Source organism: Semicossyphus pulcher, unplaced genomic scaffold (assembly GCF_022749685.1).
Source record: "Semicossyphus pulcher isolate SPU_LCO1_2020_fin unplaced genomic scaffold, fSemPul1.0.p SCAF_10, whole genome shotgun sequence".
In the NCBI taxonomy this organism is placed as follows: domain Eukaryota; kingdom Metazoa; phylum Chordata; class Actinopteri; order Labriformes; family Labridae; genus Semicossyphus; species Semicossyphus pulcher.
In genome coordinates this window covers 22,178,075-22,200,020 of record NW_027211604.1, presented here as the reverse complement: position 1 = coordinate 22,200,020, position 21,946 = coordinate 22,178,075, and the positions used below count along the sequence as shown (strand labels likewise).

Here is a 21,946-nt window from a genome sequence, read left to right as displayed (position 1 = left end):
AAGTGCTCCTGATCAGCAGATGGCAGTATATACATCCTGCTAGATGTTTAAAGGTCTAACGCTTCTCTCAGGACCTCATCAAGCATTGTGTAGCCACCGCTGCCCATGCTGTAGCCCTTTTGAATAGTTGCGGCAAGTTTATCACGATTTCCCAGAGAGTCACCGGAAATAATAAACCAATCCTTCAAAATAGTGCAAGAATGTCACCCAGTTTTACAAATAAATAACCTCACTTTGTCTACGTGGCAAGGTTACGGTATTCACGCACTCCATACGAGTTTATATTTAATTTGATATACTTAAGTTGTGCAATTATTACATTATTAGAAATATTTTGGTAATACATCTTTTAATTTGCATATCCCAACCGGAAGTTAATTCTTACTTTACAATGTAACTGGCGTACACTTGACATGGTGTAGCTGTTGGCTAACAACAATGAGGAGAGGAGCTGCATAAACCGTGCAATCATATTTTACGAAGCTTCAATAAGGTAAATTAGCTGAATATATTCAGAGATATTAACGACCTGTGAACTTATTTTTGCTAGTTTGTGCGCTATCTCTTAGCTAGCTCGGCTTATCGCCGGTGTGTGTATGTGAAACGGAGGGCGTTAAGGCTAAAGCTAATCAACTAGCAAGCTAACAATTGCCTTCGTGTCACCAGACTTAGCTTCATGTATTTGATATACTTGACAGTAATGTTTGAAATTATTTAGAAAGTATGAGCAGTAAGCGGAGACATTGTCTTTAGACATACATGCAAGTTCACGATTAAAGCATAAGTTACTGTTGAAATGTTAAGGAGGCAATTCAATCTCAATTTATGCTCTTTTAATGTAGTTATTTGTATTGATATGTGTATCCTGGTTGTTTATAGAGGAAACACTTTGCCAGAAGTTGTCATGATGGCTCGACTCTATGGGAACAATTGAATTACTTGGCTAATTTGGACTGTAATATGTATTCGGAATTCAGTAAATGAGTTATAAACTTTATGCTTATAGGTTCAGTCATAGACATGGAAAGACTCGGGTTCCTGAGGATCGGTTCAATAACATTTTCAGCTATTTGGGACCCATTTCTCACCTACTTGGTTAAGGCTGATGTTGGATGAAAATATATCTGCTACTCTTTCATGCTCCTAGTCAGAGACTCAATGCACAGCACCTTTAAGCATACTGTGAAATTAACAGCTTTGCAACGTCATTATGACTTACGTTCTGCTTACCCTTAATCTACCTGTTTTTATTTTCAACTTATCTCCTATGCGTGTCCTTTTATTTTATTTGGGTATTTAATTTTCATACTGAACCTGTTGTTTGTCTGTTCTTGTGGTTTTATTTGTATTATGCTTAAAAAACTAAGTATTAAGTATTGTCTTTGCTTTCTTTAGGTTGTAACCTGCCAACTGTCACAACTGGATGCAGAGACGGCTTATTTTATTAGCTCACAAGGCTGTTTGTCTAGGTCGACAACCTTTTCAAACACTTGACAGGTGTCATCAACCGTGGAAGGTGTGCCGGGCCTTGTCTGTCTTTTCACGTTTTAAACATCTACCTCCAACTGTTCATACGCAACATTTTTCCTGGGAAATCCATAATTTCTCTGTGGTCTCCTTTAAAAAAAGACTTCTCCAAAACGATCCTCCTCACCCTTCTGTTTATCAGCGTTTTTCCAGCGAGCCGGACATGTCTGAACAAAGGTTTATAGTGGAATATGCCAAACGAGGCACAGCAGGATGTAAAAAGTGCAAGGACAAAATCCAAAAGGGCATTGTGCGCATTGGCAAGATTGTGCCCAACCCTTTCAGCGAGTCTGCGGGGGAGATGAAAGAGTGGTATCATGTTAAGTGCATATTTGAAAAGCTGGAAAGGGCAAGAGCCACCACCAAGAAGATTGAGGACATCACAGATCTGGAGGGCTGGGAGGAGCTGGAGGATGCAGACAAGGAGCTCGTTAATAAACACGTTTCAGGTACAACAGGCACACAGTAAAGATTATTGTTATTCTGTTTAAAAGACATGTTCCTCAGTAATGTTCAGTACTTTACAACTTCTAAAAAGTGTACATACATAAACATTTCTTGTGGAATCTTGGTAGTTCTAACACTCACTCCCCCTTTCTATGGAGCATATTAAAAGAGATTTTTGCCATTAATGTGATCGATACGCTATCAAGTATTTGCAAAGTCAGCAATCAATAAAACTGACCAGAGGTTGCAATTAACTGTTTACACTAACATATCCACCTGCAGTGTCTTACAAATCCAGCGATTTGGCACGTCTGGGTTAAATGAATTAACATACAGTATGTGACTTGGCATCTTGCATTGTGTGTCATATTGTTTAACATGATATTTGCTTACTTGTTCAACCAGAACAACTAATTACATGTAAAAAGAAAAAAAAATGATGCAAAAATATTTATTCTTAGTATAGCAATTTTAAAATCTTTCAAATTGACTGCAATATGATTTTGCCTCCTTATCGTAAAGATGTAATTATTACTACAAGTCATCGAAGAAGAATACGCTACAGTTTTAAAAAGTTGTACCAGGACCATTGTTGAAGCATAGTTGCAGACTTTTAAATTTAAACTAGGAACTCTTTAGGTGTTAACACCATTATTTTACATACATATTGACAACGTGAATTTGTAAGGTATACAGTTATTGCTTAATTATTGATTCCATTTTGTCTTGTAGACCTGATGGCCAAAGTGAGTTCAACTCCAAAGAAGAAGGTGCAGGCCAAGATGAACACTGGTGGCCAACTGATGGCTCCTCCTGCTGATCCATCTATGAACGCTCCACGCAAGTTCTCAGGCTTCACTGGTAAGATATCTAAGGTCGAGTGATTTCTGAGCCATTCACAAAAGAAAAAATATTACAAGAGAAGTAATACAATCCATCTTGGATCAGATAGATACAATAAAACAGAAGACACTGAAGACTTTAAGCTCTCAAACCTTGCACACAATACAGAACACCACACAAAGTTTATGTAAGAAAAGCAAGAAATCAACAGAAGTAAAAAGAGTGATAAGATAAAGTGGTTTGCTGTGTGGGGAACAAAAGGACGTTTTTGGTGTATTAAAATTAAAACCTTATCACACAATGGATTACTAAAGTAGTTTCACCTCACGTTTGGAAACATGAGGGAAGATTTGATTTTACTTTCTCTGTGATTTGTCTTCAAAAAATGTTTGACAGAGGAGGCTGCAGGTTTACACAACCGAAATTCTTAATTATCAGTGAGAAAGTCCAAAGTAGTTGTATAATGCATCTGTAAAATATCACCATCAGCTTTGTGAAAACATTTATCCTCCACAGAAAACACAGTGGTTTTCTACTGTTGTGCATATTGTCCCAGTTTTCATATTAAATGTCCTTTGAGGAGTTTTTCGCTGGTTATGAAACAGACTGAAATGAATTCTGATGACTCTATATGAGCTACAAAAGCAAACCAGACCATCAGCAACAAGGTTGATTCTTTCTATATAGTTATTTTTAATGCCTGAAACCGCTGGCGTGGGGTAGGTGGCAGGCGAAGTGATTAACCGCTTGCTGCCTTTGTTTACATTTTCCAGGGCAACAAATTGAAAGTGAGTGATACATATGACTGTTAGAGAAAGCAGGATGAGATTTGTTGTTAAAAACTACCACCGGGGTCGTCAAAATGGACACAAACCGAAAGTTCCTCACAGGAGCTTTAAAGCTGAATTACTGATGTCTTGTCTACAAGCCCGTCCAGTATACAATCTGTGGCAGTAAGTAGAAAGGAAAACGTGCTATTTTTAAGTCCAGCAACAGTGAAACTCATTAGTAATAAACTGATATTTGAAAACTGAAAACATGAGTGTAAATGATGAATAACAGCCTTAAATTAGATTTCGCAGGGAAAACTCTGATTTGTATGCAGCCTAAGAGGCACAACTAGGACATGAAGTCCCCTGGGTGACATGAATATGGATATGTGTGTTTTTGAAACAACAGTTCCAGACTGAAGTGTAACTGTTATCATTTTGTATATGTATTTTTAAAGTGTTGCAGATAAATTGTGAGCTTTACGTTAAAGTACAGACTTAAATTCTCAAACAGAATGATCCCCTTACAAGTGAAACCAACAGATAATCATTTAAACAGCTAAAATCAGGATTATGTGACTTGGGTTTTTGCTTTGTAAAATCCGTCTCTTATCATTTGCATTGTTCACCATCACTGCCCTTTCAGCTGCAAAGGCAGGCAGCTCCAGCAGCCCGGGACCTTCCTCTTCCCCCGCCAAAGTCAGCCAAGGCAGCGCCCTGTCCACCCAGCTCTGTGACCTCCAGCACAAGGACTGCCTCTTCAGAGAGTTCCGCAAGCTCTGCGCCATGGTGGCTGAAAACAGCAGCTACAACACCAAGACACAGATTATTGAAAGGTTCCTCAAGAAGGGCTCAGCGGGAGGTTTGTGTGCTTATCAGATGTTAATGGGCTTTAGCTGACTGGCAGCATTTGGGCAGGATTTCTACAATTTAACATTTGTCTAACACCTTCTTTTCTTCCCTCCTAGATAAGTTCCACGGGGATCTCTACCTGACAGTGAAGCTGCTCCTGCCAGGCGTTGTGAAGAGTGTTTACAACCTCAACGACAAGCAGATTGCGAAGCTCTTCAGCCGCATATTCAGATGCAACCAGGATGACATGGTGCGCGATCTGGAACAGGTCGGTGATCCAAACCTTTCCACACATGAACTCTTATGTTTTCTGAATATTTCGACGTTACCACAAATGCTGAATGTTTTCATTTATAGCGAAACACCCTCTCAACCATAATTATTTGAAGCACTTTTATTGATATTCATAGATTTAAAACACAATTCTCAGGGGATTTGAATTGCCAGTTACAATCTCCTCAGATTGTGTCTTCAAAAAGGACACTTGTATGATACAATCAATGTCTCTTTTTAAGGGCGATGTGTCCGAGACAGTGAGGATGTTCTTTGAGGACGGTAAATCATTTCCAGCTGCGACCAAAAGCCTCCTGACCATCCAGGAAGTGGACGCGTCCCTGACCCGCCTCGCCCAGCTGACCAAGGAGGATGAGCAGCAGACTGAGCTGGAGGACATTGCCAAAAAGTAATACAATACATAATTTTCGTATTAAGTAGGTTGGGAAGTCAAGCCGTGCAAAGAGAGGAAGTTCTACAATATCGCAGTAAAAGTAATTAAATTAAGTTATGCAGGCTGGCCTTACTAACAACAGTTTATAGGTCTTCTTCAGCCTTATTAATATGAACAGTCCTGTGAATGAGTGTAGAGGCTTGAAGTGACTTCATCTGTGTCTAATTGATGTTTTAAAGTAACATAACTGTAAGAAATCAGGCATTTTGTAGTTGTCACGCAGCACTAACAGGTTGCAGAGCTGCTTTTTAGTCATGTTTTTTTGTTTTGTATTATATTGTATTGTGGATGAAAATAGTCTGAAACAAATGCATTTTTTTACCACTGCTCTAAAAGTTCCTTATAAGTCTTTAGTTTACTTTGAACAGAAAAGGCACATTTTTTAGGACATCTTACTCAAGTAATGTGCTCAATATGAAAAGACAGGCCTGTGTTTCAGTACGGACAGGGAGAGAAGTCAGATTGGTCAAACACCAATCTCGGATCCCATCAGCTATAGTCTGACGATGACATAGCCTCTGGGGACAAAGGTGAACCCGCCGGGCGTGGAGCCAACGGTTAGCGATAAATTACTTCCAATCAAGACTTCCGTTTCCAAAAGAAACCGTTTTTCTTGTGATTGACTTTAATTAACGGGTCTTACCTTCGCCCAAATTTCAACAGCATGATGCAGATTAGTAAAAAGTAAAGATGAAGCTTTGTCAGGTCTGTCCTCAAGAGGAGAAGTAAACTATTTTTAAAATGCTCGTTTGCTGAACAGAGGTCAGAGTGATCATTTCTGATGCATTCAAAGGAGTCGGGAAATCTAAACGCTGAACGGCTTTCGTGACACAGCGTCAAGGAAATTTATAGTTGAATTTTAGATCTAGAACAGATTGTTAGCTGAACTTCCTGCAGTTTATAGAATAATAAATAATAAATAATAAGAATAAGAAGCTAAATCATGTCAGATGACGCTGATGGGAGCCGGGATGTCATTACGGTGCATAATGTTCTGCCTGGTTTTTCTTTCCACACGGAAAGAGATTACTATGATATAAACTCTAATGTTGTCTATAAAGTACTAATGCATTAATACAAAGTCAAGTTTTACTAATAACTTTAGCAGTGCCTGCAATGCCTCACTTCATGTTCTATAGCAGTACCTCTCCACATGATGTCTTTATTTTGACGTTAGACCTGATGGTAACTAGTCAAGTAGTTTTTAAAGAGCAAATACCTGAACTCCAAACTATGTAAGAACCATGGACAGAATATGTTTCGATTTCTTTTCACTGTGTTTGTGAATTTTTCATTGTTGGTTTTCAGTTATTTGCTCGCATTCCCTTTTTATGCAGGGATCTGCAGTGTTCCCTTATTTTTAGTCTGTCTGCCTCAGGCATGACTCTCAAACACACGACACTTCCTAGACATCTTCATTTGACATTCTGCCTTTTACAGCAGCAGATGCCAGAGTGAGACTTTGTTTATTTGCTGGCTGTAAACCGACAGAAGCATCATTTTGTGCTGCACTGAATAAATGTGGCATTGATGGGGAAAAGCAAATCACATGAACTGCAGTTTTATTTTAGTCTGTCTTACACACTTGTTTTCAAAATGGAGAAAAAGCAGCTCCTTGTGATTAATGACTTACAGTTTCTGTGAATTACGGTGCTATTAAGTATTGTTTGATTTATATTACTCCTCTTGCAGTATTATTTTTCAACCTGAGTAAAATTCTGCATTCTCTTTTCAACCTTAGATGCACCGGTAATGACCTGAAATGCATCATTCGACTTATTAAACATGACTTGAAGATGAACGCTGGAGCAAAACATGTGTAAGTGTCTTCTCTCTAGAACTTAATATATGTTTGATTCCTTTAACACTTTAAAAAAAGGATGTCTTTTTCATACCAACCTTGAACTCATCTTTAATTTTTGCCTGTTAAAGCTTGGATGCTGTGGATCCAAACGCTTACGATGCCTTCAAAGCCTCGCGTAACTTGGGTGACGTGATTGAACGGGTGTTGAGGAATCAGCAGGAGGCGTCTAATGGTTCAGGACCCAGGAAACTCCTCACTGTGGAGGCCTCACTCATGACCCCCGTCCAGCCCATGTTGGTGAGTAGTACCACTGACATGTAAAACATGTAAATAATATGACTGCTTTCCAAAACTATCTTAGATAGTTGACTACAAATTGAAAAAATCCATTGTCTGACCTGTCTGCCCTCATCAGTCACTTGAGACACGTGCGCATGAAATATGGATCAAATGAACATTATGTGTCCTTCAAGTAATGGCCTCTTGTAAATGCTAATTCATTATATATCCAGCAGTAGGCCGATACTATAATAATCCATTTTTGCTCCAGGGCAGGCCATGTGTGTAATCTGTGAAAATATTCTGACTAAACTAGAAATAGATTTCCAATAAAAGACAGTAATTGTTGCTTTTAATACCTTTTGATTTTCAAAAGAAAAGAGGTTAGAAATGAGATATGACCTGCTTGGATTGTTGAAGTGATTTAATGGGATGTCTTTGTCGTCACACCAACGACACCGTTTGACCTCTATTATAAATGTGACTTAAAAGGCTTCAAACCGACTTTTACTCTGTTGTATGGATGCAAGGATGTGGATGAAACAAATTCACTTTCACTCAGTTCACCATGACTGCTTTTCTTTTTTAAGTTACTTCCTTTTTGTTCAATTGAAGTGGAACTTTATTTAAACTTGGGCCACAATTTTACATATTTTGGGGCATAAATGACTTGGAGAAAGAAAGAAAAAGGTTTGGAATTACAGGTGAGACAGGATTCCTAAAGAGTAAAATTGAAACAGCTGTTTCTTGACACAATATAACTGTACGCTCCCCTAGTTCTTATGTGAATAGTTACATTTAATCATTTGTGAGAGCATATGTAAGAAACCTAATGTGTGAACTGTTAACAGAAGAAGTAAAAGCACGCATTGGTATGTATGTTGAATGCTGGCTGGTAGGGTAAATATAGACATTGTTATGTAAATGTAAGTTTAGCAAGATAAACGAATGTATTCACCTGGAAAGGGCTGAGTGGACTCACACAGGCCATGTGGCTTAAGGTTTTTTTGGCTGACCGCCGGGGTCAGCCCTACACACGAGTCTGTATGTGACTGACTGACTGACTGACTGACCGAGTGACGGTACTTTCACAGCCGTAGAGAGAGAGAGTTGCGACATTGCAATGGTGGATCATGGAGCATATTTGACGCAACTCTCTGTCTATACGGCTCTGGATACTTTGTTCGGGGAGTTGACGACTTGATGAAAAAAAATATTCAATGGTTGTCTATTTTGCGATATAGCCTTTTCCAAATAATTAAATAAAATGGAAAAAAAGAAACTGCTGTTTCTTGTAAAATAAGTATCCTACCTTAACAAAAAAACAGATCTATCCCTTTAGAGATCCTTTCTGTAACGTTGTCAGACTTAGAAGTAACAGTCTGAGCCTATTGGTGGCAAAACAAACAAACAAACAAACAAACAAGCACTACAATTGGATGTATTCTGATGAGGTGTTTTGGCTACAATGAGGATGTTGCAGTATTCACAGCCTGTTTCATGGCTGCCCAAAACATGTAAAAACAGGGCCCAAGTAGCCACACATGTAGTATAAAAAATAATTTTAACTATTAAGCTGTGTCATTGCCTGTGACTGATGATTAAAGATTCAATCACATTACAACTTAACTCACAAGACGTATCGAATATGTTCAACCTGTTTCCAGCCGATGGTTCATCAATAGATAATCACACATTAAGCAGCTGGACCTTACAGATAACTCTCTGCTCTAAACGCATGACTTTACTGATTCCCTCCTTTTAGAGGCCGTTATTAATTCAGCATGATTTAAAAATGTGTCCAAAGAAGCCACTGACCATTAAATTGCACGTTACACAGCTGACTTTTAATTTCACAGTATAAAAGGGAAGTCAGAAAGTTTATTGCAGCTATATCACTTTACAGTTTAAAAATGAACAACACACAGTTTGCAACTTCCCACAGGCTTAAAAGCTTTTTAACATCCTTTTTTTTTTGTATTAGTTTGCAGGAAATGAAAAGCTGCATCACCTTCCTGTTTTATCCATTTTAAGATGGGAGAGACATGTGCACTGAAAGCAAATGATATTCAGGGTGATGAGAAATGTGATTAGTAGAATTTTGCCAGCATTGGCATATCAATTAGGTCAGTGTAATATTACCAGAACACACCGCGGTAAAATGAGGTTTATGTGAACATTAAAACGCACGTTCATCAGTTAATTAAGACTATGATGCAGTTTTGCTGGCTACAATACAATGTTTCTCAACAAAAACAACTTCTTTCTTGCTGTTATTTTTGGCTGAACGCCGGGGCCAGCCCTACACACGGTGTCTGTATGTGCCTGCCTGTGTGAGTGAGTGACGGTACTTTCACAGCCATAGAGAGAGAGAGAGTTGTGACATCGCAATGGCAGATCATGGAGCATATTGGACCTCCACTGACGCGACTCTCTGTCTATACGGCTCTGGATACTTTGCTTGGGGAGTAGGCGGGGCTGCTCCTCCGCTGCTTGTCTGCTGTCCTCACCTACGTGTACAGCGCACACCTGCTTTCAAACATGTTGTCATCGGCCTCATGAGGACAGTCCTTATAACACATTGCCCACAAAAACGCACATTGACCTGATGTGGTCAGCCACATACGAGGTTTTGACCTAGTTATTATTGCTCTTGTGATGTATTAAACAGTTCCTATTGGCTAAAAGTAGCAGTATAAAACACAAAGCATAAATTCTCAATATATAAGTAAAATTAAATTAAAGTTAAAGTAAAGTCTTAAAGTCTAAAAGTTTAATGGTAATTAATAGGTGAGGATTTTGTTCTTTGTTGACAGCATGGTCAATCATCGTCTTTCTTCTTTGTGATTTCAGGCAGAGGCGTGTAAATCGGTCGAGTACGCCATGAAGAAATGCCCCAACGGGATGTACTCTGAGATCAAGTACGATGGAGAACGAGTGCAGGTCCACAAGAACGGAGACACCTTCAGCTACTTCAGCCGCAGCCTTAAACCAGTGTTACCACACAAGGTCAGTCTTATCCTACACACACACATACACAGTGCAGATGTGAACACACAGCTTGTGAGGTTATAAACCTGTTAGTGTGCCAATGAATATCAGAAAGAATCACCTTATTGGATTTAACTTGCATAAATGTATGAATCCAGGTTAAATTCAGACATTTACTGCTGTGATTCCTCAGCGTTGGCTCTGTCTCAGCGTGGGACTGAGAGCCTGAAACATTCAGGGATAAACAGCTCCACATCATGTTCATTAGCCCTTTCACGCCACTAGAGGTTGCTGCACACAATGTATACCTCACAGAAACCCTGAATGACTGTAAACATCAGCAAAGACACTAAAAACACTAACCAGCAAGACACAAGAGACTAAATACCTTGGAGCTTTTCTGCATGAGGCTATGCACAAGTGTACCTTGACCAAAGCAATACATGTAGGAACACGGCACGCCTTGGTTACTAATATGTTGAGCTTCTAGTTAAGAACCAGTATTACTGTTCAGAGTTGTTCTGCAGGTTGCTGTTACAGTATGACCCAGTTTTTTACTTCTATCCCGGTTGGTCTTAGATGTGTAACCCTGTTTGACTGCTCTGTCCACGCTTCCAATCAATGAAATTGCCGGTAATGGACCCTCAGCAGCCGTTATGAGGGAAAGAAGAGTTAATGTTAGGTTAAGATTCTGTGGGGGTTGGAATGAGGTCTAATTACAATAGTCCAAGTTTCTTAATTTGTAGTTTTGTTCTGGTAAATGATAACTCTCAGACCACCCTGCACAGAGACTGATGAAGGTGGACCAAAGGAAAAGAGGAGAAATCTGTTGCAGCATGCATCCTTTTTTTTGTTGTTACTATTATTCTTGTTATGCCCCTCAGGCTAGGTCCACACTAACTTTTTCTTGTTGAAAATGTTGTTTTTATAATGAAAATTGATGTCCATCATCATGACATGAACACTTAATTACACTGGGCATGTGTGTTCTGTAACCCGCATGATTTAATGGGCAAAGATTAAGCAAGCTTTTCTGTCTGTGCACATTAAAATGGAACCCCCAAGTTTTCATACTTAAAGTGGTAATCTCGAAGATCTCAGTTTTGTTCGCTTTGGCGGCCCTTATCACGATAAACTGTAATTGTGGGAGCCCAGTTATCTGTAGGTATATAAGACAGTGTTGCATGTGTCACGTCCACGGTTGGCTCCGGTTGTAACTCTTGATTTTCCTTGCTGACGGTCGCTTTCCTTTTCAGACTGTTTGCCTTCATCTGAGCGTCGAATTTGTTTCTTTTTCTTTGGATTTTCACTTATTTCTGAAGTTGTATCTGTAGTCATCCATCTTTTCTTTGTTTGTTCAGCCATAGTAGATTACTGTTTACTCGCAACACTTGCAGAGAGCGGAAAAGCAGCCGCTTAGCTCCGCCTACCCTCTCTGGCAGACCAACCACTGCTGGGTGATGGAAAACGCGTCACTAACTGAGCGCCGCCTGTGATTTATTCCGCAAAAGTTGTACCAGACACCCAGTCCATGATACTGCAAATGTAAAGGCTTTCATCAGTGGGCCATAGGCTCAATCACAATTGTGTTACCTCATCCGACGATAGATAGTGACTTAACAGACATTTATTTAAATGAAAATCTTCGAGATTATCACTTTAAACTGGGAGCATTTTACTTGAACAGTAAAAAAATATCTGTATATGTTTTAAAAATGAAAAACACAGTTTATAAATGTAGAAGTTTGGACTAAGCCTTAGCATTCAGACCATTTGTTTCTACAGTGTCAGGCCCTTTAAAAACCTGGGCTGGTGCCAGTCTCTTAAGTCTTGCTTTAATAGCTATGTCAGACGCCCCTTATTTCTTCTCAGTACTTAATCCCTGTGTGTCCATGTTGCTGTTTCAGGTGGCACATTTCAAGGAATACATCCCTCAGGCTTTTCCCGGAGGCCACAGTATGATATTGGATGCTGAAGTCCTCCTAATTGACACAAACACCAGTAAACCCCTGCCCTTCGGGACTCTGGGTGTACACAAGGTGAGAACACAACAGCCAATTTGCACCTTTTTTTGGATACAGCTCCTGTATGTGACCGGTCATTGTAGCAGCTCTTCACACTTTTCTCTCCTCTTCAGAAAGCGGCCTTTCAAGATGCCAAGGTGTGCCTTTTTGTCTTTGACTGTATCTACTTCAACGGCGTGAGCCTCATGGAGAGGTAATGTGTTTTCACACCTCAAGGAAATTATGCTAACTTGTGCTTTTTCACACTGTTTATGCTCCATCCAAACCTCAGAAAACACCTCTACACTGAAGCATTTGTTGTTTTTGTTTTATGTTTGGCACTGAGTTTTGCTCATTGTGTTTTTGGATAGGGTTTTATGTAGAGATTCCCTTATATATTGGGTATGCACGATATTATCAGCAAGTTATCGGTATCTGCCAATTATGGCTTTAAAATGACGTATCAGCATCGGCAGATATGTCATTTTTCTGCCGATATTTTCCGCTGATAAAACAATGCTTTAATTATGTCTAAATGCTCGATGACGTAATGCTACGACATTACTCGCCGCAGAAACTCTAGCCAGTGAATATAAGTGAAACAACTTTCACAACTCTTAACTAGCTAAAGGTCAGCTCAGTTAACAACATCAAACATGCCGAAAATACACTCAGAGTGTAACATAAACATCAGTGCAAAACTAACTTACATATTCATGGGCACACACGATAAAAAGAGTGTGTAGGCGATTGGTGATGTCTCCGTGGTAGGTGCAGTAAACAAGTCCGGGCATGTCTCCCTCACTGCCGTGTTTCAGGGGGGGATGCTGCATTCAGGTGCGCTCAGAAACGTGAGTGATCAGACATGTGACCTTTTGTACAACGCCTCTTCCGTTAACTCTGTTAACTTCGTATTTCTTCGACTTTCAGTCCTAGTTTTAGCATCTCTGTTTGGAGTTGCGTTTGTAAAAGATTATATGTCCGATTTTACATATCTACCTAAAATATCAAATTCATGAGCAGCCAAACAACAAAAGTTCTTTCCCGAACAAGAATATTTTATTAACCTGCTTACAATCACAAAATTGAAGCTTTTTCACACATTTCTTTTGTTTTGCAACTACAGAGTTTTTGTCACACTTGTTATTTTTAAATATACTCTCAGTTTCTTCAGTCAGGTTTATTTTACATTTATAGCTATTGACTGTCTCATGCTTTTCTGTTATATTCCCCAGGCCTCTGTGTGAACGCAGGAAGTTCCTGGTTGACAACATGGTTGAAGTCCCAAACAGGATCCTGTTCTCCGAGATGAAGCACGTCACTGTAAGTCAGTCTCTGAACTTGGCTTTCTGATGTATGTGCACATCTGTAATAGCTCTAATGACATCATGTTTTTATGTTTGTGTGTGTCAGAGGGCAGGAGATCTGGCGGATATGATAACTCGTGTCATCAGAGAGGGACTTGAAGGCCTGGTGCTAAAAGACTTAAAGGTCAGTTGGGAATATATATCTTACATTTAAAACTTTGAGGAAAATGAGCGACTTATACTTCATTTTATAATTAGTTATACATTCATTGTAAGTACAGGTGTAGCTACAACATTATGATGATGAATCTCTTTATGTCTGTGCGTCTCAGGGCAGCTATGAACCAGGGAAACGCCACTGGCTGAAGGTGAAGAAGGACTACTTGAACGAGGGGGCGATGGCCGACACAGCGGACCTGGTGGTGCTGGGAGCCTTCTACGGAAAAGGCTCCAACGGTCAGTAAAACCTGAAACCATCCGCTTCAGAACATTTATTTCTTTAAGCAGCAGAATCACAAGAATCTTTTCCACTTCTTCATGCTCTCATTTGTTGCCCGACAGTTTTAGTGCCCCTTTTTTATGCACAGCCACCTTCTGTAAGATGAGGAGTTAGACTCGTGGGACGCATTTGGCTAACTAAGACAGTTTTACTATTACTATTAATTTTTACTAATGCTGTGACATTTCTTTTAACGACCACGGGGGCCATTTTGCAAATAGTGCTTAAGCATTACTGACACTTAATATGTGTTTCTGTAAATATTAAACAACACCAAAGGGTGACGGCAGCTAAACTTCTGTTGTTAATCAATGGGTTTAAACAGAATCTACATTGACTTTACTCAGACAGGATGGTGATTTAACAACTATACAACCCTGTGTTAAAGTAATAATCTCTAATAATAACACTTAGACATTTATAAAACATATACATATATTGTTTTTTACTGTTCAAGTAAAATGCTCCCAGTTTAAAGTGATAATCTTCAAGTCAATAAATGTCTGTTAAGTCACTATGTATCGCGGAATGAGGTAACACAATGGTAATTGAGCCTATGGTTCACTGATTAAAGCCTTTGCATTTGCAGAATAATGGACTGGGTGTCTGGTGCAACTTTTGCAGAAAAAATAACAAGCGGCGCCTAGTTCCCACTGGTCAAAAAACCCGCCAACACTCGGCTTTTTTGCTTAATGGGAAAGGCGACAATCGACCCAAATGACTGCAGTAGACCCGGGTAATTATCGCCTCGGCTCTGATCGGCATTGATGGGAACACAAAACCCAGGTCGACACGCTAATCTCCGCCCCCTTTCCGGCTGCGATGCTATGCTCCGTCGCTAATTTCTTCCTTATCATCTCAGCTACAAATTCCGCCCGTCTCCGTCCGAGCAGCGCTCGAACATCATTCCAAATTTGTCGGCGCCTAGTGATACACAGACTGAATGAGTAATAGATACAATAAAGACCTAACCACCGCGTTTGTGACATCAGACGGTGACGCAGCAGAAAAGAGACCAAAAGGAGTACACTTCACTGGCAATGTGGAAAAGAGACAATCAGCATCTATAAGTTGGTCTTCCAGAGTCTGAAAAACCTGCGTCAGCGTGCTAATTTCAGTGGTGAAAGTTTTCCATCACCCAGCAGTGGTTGGTCTGCCAAAGAGGGTAGGCGGAGCTAAGCGAGTAAACGGTAATCTTTTAAAGAAAAGAAACAAACTCGACGCTCAGATGAAGGCAAACAGTCTAAAAAGGAAAGCTACTGTCAGTGAGGAAAATCAAGAGTTACAACCGGAGCCAACCGTGAACGTCACACATGCAACACTGTCTGGATATCTGGAAAGTGTGCTCCCGCAACTACCGCAGAACGAAACTGAGATCTTCGAGATTACTACTTTAACATTGTGAAAACAAAAGGCCAGAATCCAGCATTGAAGCATTTCCTGTGAAAAATGTGCAGATGTTGCATAAGGAGAGGATGTGGGGTAAATTATATAAACAGTCAAGTTATTGAAGTCATTGTGGAGGCTGGGTAATGAGTGTATTACACAATGGAAGCATAACAAATGCAGAAAACAAAGGTACAAATCTGAAAAGCATGGCTAATGAAGACAGCTCATGCAGTGTGAAGACAAGCTAATAGAGCAGAAAAAAACAAATGAGATGAAAACACTTGTCATAACATACTGTGGGACAAAAGTGGGAAGCAGAAACAAACAGATTTGAAGGGGCAAGTTTTGGAAAGTTCACTGAAATTATACAGTGTAGGCGTGTGGCTATTTAGTGGGTCTGCAGAGTCTCTGCTGGCAGCTCTCTCCATAATTTCCCTCCTGATGCCATGTGTGCTCTTCCACCCACCAGGGGGCATCATGTCCAGCTTTCTAATGGGCTGTTACGACCCACACTCCAAGAAGTGGTGCACAGTCACCAAGTGCTCCGGGGGCTACGATGACGCCATGTTGGCCCGTCTCCAGAAAGAGCTGGATATGATCAAAATCAGCAAGGTCAGAGAGGATCCACTTAGCGGCCTGCCTGGAATGTTGAGCTGATGTAATAAAGTCCAAAATGAATCTTTTGTCTCTCTCTCTCTCTCTTTTTTTCTCTCTCTCACTCTCTCTATGTGTAGGACCCAAGCAAAATCCCAGGCTGGCTGAAAATCATCAAGAACTATTATCCAGATTTCATTATTCGTGATCCTGAGGTGAGATTTCTCTCTTTAGCACATTTTTATTTTTCACCAAGCCTGGTCATGCACAGCCCAGGCTTATATCATTAAAGACGAGTTAAAAGCATCTCTTCCGTTTGTCTTCCGCAAGAATATTGTCAACTAAATTGCCCTCAAATGTATTGTGATAATGCCCACCCACGCTGCAGAGCTGGAAGGTGTTTTCAACCTGCATTTTTAATAAAAATAGTCTAAGAAGAAAGCCCTGCAGAGATTGAAAGCATTTGATTGAAATGACCCTTTCCTGCCTTTCAAGTCCTGAAATAGAACAATAATGAAATCCACAAACGTCTTTCCTGAGACAGTAATAGTCAGGGCCTCTTTTCTTTCTATCCGAACAGAAGTTAGAATTGCTTTTTTATTTTATGGGGACGCAGTCATATATTTGCCATGTCATTTATGTTTCCTCTGCTGCAGCAAGCGCCTGTCTGGGAGATCACAGGTGCAGAGTTTTCCAAATCAGAGATGCACACCGCTGATGGCATCTCCATCCGCTTTCCCCGCATGACTCGCATCCGTGATGACAAAGACTGGAAGACGGCCACCAACCTCACCCAGCTTAAGGTAGGATATCACCATTTTGATTCAAGAACACAAAGCATAGTTCGATCGTGTGTGAGTGTTAATGTGTTGGAAACCCAAAGACATGAGTATTGGGCCACATTGAAGTTCTTCTTATACCAGTGCTGAACAACAAAAAATGTTATTATAATTTAACAGCTGTATAATACTTACCCTGTATGGATTTGCTGTGATTAGTACCACTCTTGTATGGCCTGACTCAGTTAACTTAAAGGCATAGTTCAGATTTTTGGACACCAAGTTGTATTATATACTTGCTAGTAGTGTAGTGGATGCAAAGGTATCACTCCGCCTACGGCAGGCCGGTTTCTCAGATGACGCGATCAATCAGCTGTTTCTCAGAAAACACGCCGGAATTGGTAACCTGGGAGACGACGTTTGTTGTCACAGAGGAAAATACATGTGATTTTCCGGGCTGTAGCAATAAAAACTTTCCACCGCACGTATTTAATTTTCCTGACACAGATCATGCCCTGAGAGAACTTTGGCTTGTTGCAGTCGGTTTGAATATAGGTACCAAGGCGGTCAGGGTAAAAAAACATAGCAGTTTGCAGCACTCACTTTACCAAAGATGCAGACCAAAGCAGATGCGCTGGCTTCCTCAGAGATTGAGAGATCTTGCAACTGCGGCATGACCAGCTTCCATTCCCAACAGCAGTAGCTCTCCAACTCTGTGGGCAGCGGCTGACTCTTCCCACAAGTGCACCACCTGTTTCCGTGCAGTCTATCTCTCCTTCCAGCAGCTGCGGGGCCATCTTCTGCTTGCACAGCTTCTCTCTCTCTCCTCTGCCCGTTCTTTGTCCATCTGACGAAGTTCAGCATCAGTATATTCAGGGTCATACAGATATCCCCTTGGATCCGTTGTTAAAGGTAAATCTTCCTCATCACTTAGTCCGACATGTTTACTTCAACAATGACGCGAATCAGTCAGAATCAAGTGAAACAGCTACTTGGTCGGCTTACCTGAGAAACCGGCCTGCCACAGGCGTAGTGATACTGGATTGTTCAAGAGAGAAAATGGTGCCAAAAAAGGCGCAGTATATGAAATCCTAGGATGATGATTTTGTGTGGATCACCATTGCCTGCATGTTGTTTTTGTAGGGTAAAACTTTTTGGTTTCATGGCCCTTACATCTCGCTGGAACTACTTATTCTACCACGGAACTCGGTGACTAATAGCTTTGCATCCACTACACTACTAGCAAGTATTTCATACAACTCGGTGTCCAAAAATCCGAACTATCCCTTTAAGGAATCCTGACATAGAAAGTTTTATCGGTTTTAATTATATCAACTTTAGAATAAAAGAAAAATACAGCCTTAAGTGTGCTCCCAGCAAACACTGACTGCTGACATTTTGCTAGCTTTTGTTAAACTCTCTGCTCGCAGTGCACTGCTTTTCTTTGCTGCTCTAAATCAGTAGTTCCTGGGGGCAGCAGAAACAAGTCGATATACTTGAAGGTGGATAATAAACAATGTTATCAGGTCGGTGCATTTTAGGCTGTCGGATAGATTTCTGGTATAAGCATTGGAACAAATCTAGACGCATGTATAAAATAAAAGACTTCATATGTTTTTATTAGACACGGCTCATTTAAGGACATAACTTGCACAAAAGGTTTAATTGAAATGAACTTACCTGAAGGAAAAACATGACATTTTAATAAGATGATCCCAAAACACGCCTCTTTGATACTGAATAGCCACTGAGTGTGTCCTTGGATTGTTTATTGCTAATCTAATTCTCTCCTGGCACATATGATGGAAGGTGTGTGAGAGAGGACAATATGATAAAGGTGAGGGGAGGAGTGAAATAATTAAAGCTGCTGTTGAACAAAGCGCCACTTTGACTGCACAAGTTAAGTGATTTAAATGACGAGGACCAAATCTGCAGTCCGAGTTATCCTCCAAACATTGACAAATGAGCTGAAATATTGGCAGAGGCAATAAAACATGCCTGTGCTAAGTTATTGCAGCGCGGCTCTTCAATCTCTGCTGGCACAGAACATTACATCTCTCGGCTGAAGCCCATGTTGTCATTTCATCACTCTGCTCAGGAGCTCTTCCGCATATCGAAGGAGAACTGTGACTTTAAAGTGACAGCTGGACCGTCTACATCGGGCGACGACAAGGGCTCATCAGGAGACAGCGGAGGAAACTCCCCTTCGTCCTCGTCACGGGGACGGGCTGCCCCCAAGAAGACAAGTAAGTACACACACCATCCAATTGGGATGGAAGGAGACATGGCACTACTGTGTGACACTAATGTCACAGTTCACTAAATATTCAAACACACAAATCAGACAATTCACTCAGATTTGGGCATAAACTGAGCTATTTCCATTATCAGTGAATCCGGCAATTATTTTCTTTTCTAATCATTTTACCTGAACAATATCAAAGCGTATAAATATGTCCATCACAGCTTCCTGTAGATATACATGATAGTTTCAAGGTGCTTAATTTGTTCAAACACCAAAGATCTTCACTTTACTCTCATAAAGACAAAGAACAGCAAAAAAAACATTCAGTTTGAGAAGCAGAAACCAGCAATCGTTTAGCATTTTTGCCTTAATGTACTATTTAAATTGCTCATTAATTTTGTTGGTTTATACAGTATTCTCTACTGCAGGCTGAAAGTAGACGCAATTATGCCACGTGTTATTGGCTTAATTAGAATGCTAGAATGCTCTTGCAGACCTTGTTTATTAATTAGGAATGTATTTTTTACTGTGTGTTGACAACCCACCCCAAGTTACACTGCGATTTCCACCCTTAACCCTCACACTCACACTGAGATCAGAGTCAGGACACAAACCCACATAATATTTATTTAACAGAGTGATGTAGTTTATATAACATGTAATTTGAACAGTAAAGCAAAAACAGTTGTAATGTCGGTCTCTGCATTTAAGTGTGATGTCAGGAGGGCTTCACATGCTTCTTTATACTTATACAACAATATGCTCTCACTTCACAGGCGGCGGCAGCAGCAGCAGCAGCAGCAGCAGCAGCAGCACACCTAAACCAAAGGTGGTCAAATCTGAGCCTCGCACTCCCGGCTCAGATGCACCGAGTGCCAAGAAGGTATGTTATTGACTGCACAGCCTGCAGTGTGTTCATATGACTGATGTAACCTTGCATCACTACAGTAATCCCATCATAGTTTGAAACAGTGGACTTGAGCTGCATGGGCTGAACTTCATGCAGTGGTGTTTAACTGACTGATCTCTGTTTCCCATCAGATGAAGAAGAGTGAAAATGTTCACAGTAACGGACAAGCAAAAACAAAGGCAACGTCTCAACTGCTGGAGCCAAGGAACGATAAGGTAGATCGAAAAAGTTATCCTCACATTTAACTGTATGAATGCATGACTTGAAATTGCTGTATAAAGACTAGCGGTGATTGAGCGCAGAGAAATTTACACTAAGTGCAGGTGAACATGTACAGGTTTTATTTGGCGATCTGAGGAGACGAGGGTCAAATATTCAAATTCTGGAGGCTTTAATGGCTCTCTATTTTTAAAGCCTTCCAATATTATTTCCCACCAGTTAAAGGAAAATTACAGACTTACAACTTGCTTCTCATTTTTGGAACTCTGGCCACCGTTTCAATCATTTCTCTTTCAAAATGTTTCAGAGATCTCTGCGTATGGTGACATGCTAAAATCGGTCCAGACATCCACTTTGTTCACATCACTTGTGGTCTTTTAAGAGTGTCTGTTTGCTGCTAACAACTTTGGCCAGTTCAATCAAAGTCAAAGATCAGAGATAGGAAAAAAAAAACGTACTAAACATAGTTTTAGTAACCTCATGCTATATACGATACGAGAGTCCTTCCTCTGCTGACGATCAATGATTTTCTCATAGACTCTGCTGGACATCTTCACTGGGGTGAAGCTTTTCCTGCCCGTCTCAGTCCAGGACTTTGACAAACTGAGGCGGTACTTTGTGGCGTACGACGGAGACCTCGTAGCAGAATACGACGCCGCCTCAGCCACACACACGCTGGCTGAACCTGAAGAGGACAGCCAGGCCCAGAGAGTCTCTCCCAGCTGGATCTGGGAATGTATCCGCAAGAGGCGCGTCGTACCCCCCTGTTAACGACAAAAGAATAAACACTGTGTTAAACTGTCTGTAACCTAAGTCTGACCATATGAACATGGTTGATCTTTATGGTTTGGGCACAAAGACCAGATCACACACTTTTTTTAGCTAGGTTTGGGAGCTTTCTGACACCAGACACTGATTCCTGGGTACAATTAAACTGATCTCAGGTCATTTTTATTTATTCCTTTCACAAACAGTAAACATTTAGTTTCTCTGGGTTTTACTTTTGGCCGATTCAGGGTAATTGGAAGATTTTGAGTTTTTGGGATGGATGTAGTCAAGTGTACTGTTGATGTGTTTTTGTAAGAATTTTTCAATAAGGAATGTAGTTAATTAAACTACAAGAGTACTGTAAATCATGAAAGCATTTCACAAAGACATCACGTTACCAATACTGGTAAAAGAAGAAAATGAATATACATCATGTATTTTTTTACTGCCTTAGTTAAAGGTTTAGCAAGGTATTAAACTCACGCTCATGAATTAATAACAACACAATGTGTCTTCCATTAGGAATAAACAAAACACTGACAAAGACAATAAAAATGTCTCAGTAACATCATTCTTGCTGTTATTTTCTTCTAATTCTGCTTAATTTCGTCAACAAAAAGTTAAGACGGAAAACATTCGTCAAAGACCTTTTTTCCACGACGAAGACGAGACGTTGACGAACTAAAAATAGAGTAAGTTTTGTTTTCGTTAACGAGACGGGACTAAAATGTGCTCACAGAAAAAGGGTCATTTTACACATGATTTGACGCTTCTTCCACAAAAAGGAGCGATCGCCGGCTGTCAGCTTCAGTCAGACTGTTTAAATGAGAAGTGATGATGAATATATAAAAAGTTTTTATGGTAAAAACCAACACTGCTGCTGAAAAATAAGTCAAAAGAGGAAAGTGCAATATGCGCTACTATGATCTCTATTTACAGATTCTACATCTGCAGTAAGTTCAGCTAACAATCTGTTCTAGATCCAAAATTCAA

The 21,946-nt window shown here is 40.3% G+C and overlaps 2 protein-coding genes across 2 annotated transcripts in view; one reads left to right on the top strand and one right to left on the bottom strand.

Annotated features, from left to right (window-relative positions):
* Nucleotides 1-406: 406 nt before the first annotated feature.
* lig3 (ligase III, DNA, ATP-dependent) lies at nucleotides 407-21,518 on the top strand. Its single transcript, XM_069673022.1, has 21 exons — nucleotides 407-493; nucleotides 1,396-1,976; nucleotides 2,707-2,835; nucleotides 4,234-4,449; nucleotides 4,556-4,707; nucleotides 4,955-5,121; nucleotides 6,908-6,985; nucleotides 7,099-7,267; nucleotides 10,103-10,258; nucleotides 12,148-12,279; nucleotides 12,378-12,457; nucleotides 13,479-13,566; nucleotides 13,657-13,734; nucleotides 13,883-14,006; nucleotides 15,908-16,050; nucleotides 16,173-16,247; nucleotides 16,689-16,835; nucleotides 18,910-19,057; nucleotides 19,833-19,939; nucleotides 20,098-20,181; nucleotides 20,723-21,518. Exons 2-21 carry the CDS (start codon nucleotides 1,424-1,426, stop codon nucleotides 20,954-20,956), a joined length of 3,060 nt encoding a protein of 1,019 aa, XP_069529123.1. The 5' UTR covers nucleotides 407-493; nucleotides 1,396-1,423; the 3' UTR covers nucleotides 20,957-21,518.
* Nucleotides 19,658-21,946, bottom strand: part of rad51d (RAD51 paralog D) — a 27,613-nt gene continuing 25,324 nt past the window's right edge. Inside the window, exon 11 of the mRNA XM_069673035.1 lies at nucleotides 19,658-20,949. The gene's annotated coding sequence lies outside the window, so the exon portion shown is untranslated. The remainder of the gene's footprint in view (nucleotides 20,950-21,946) is intronic.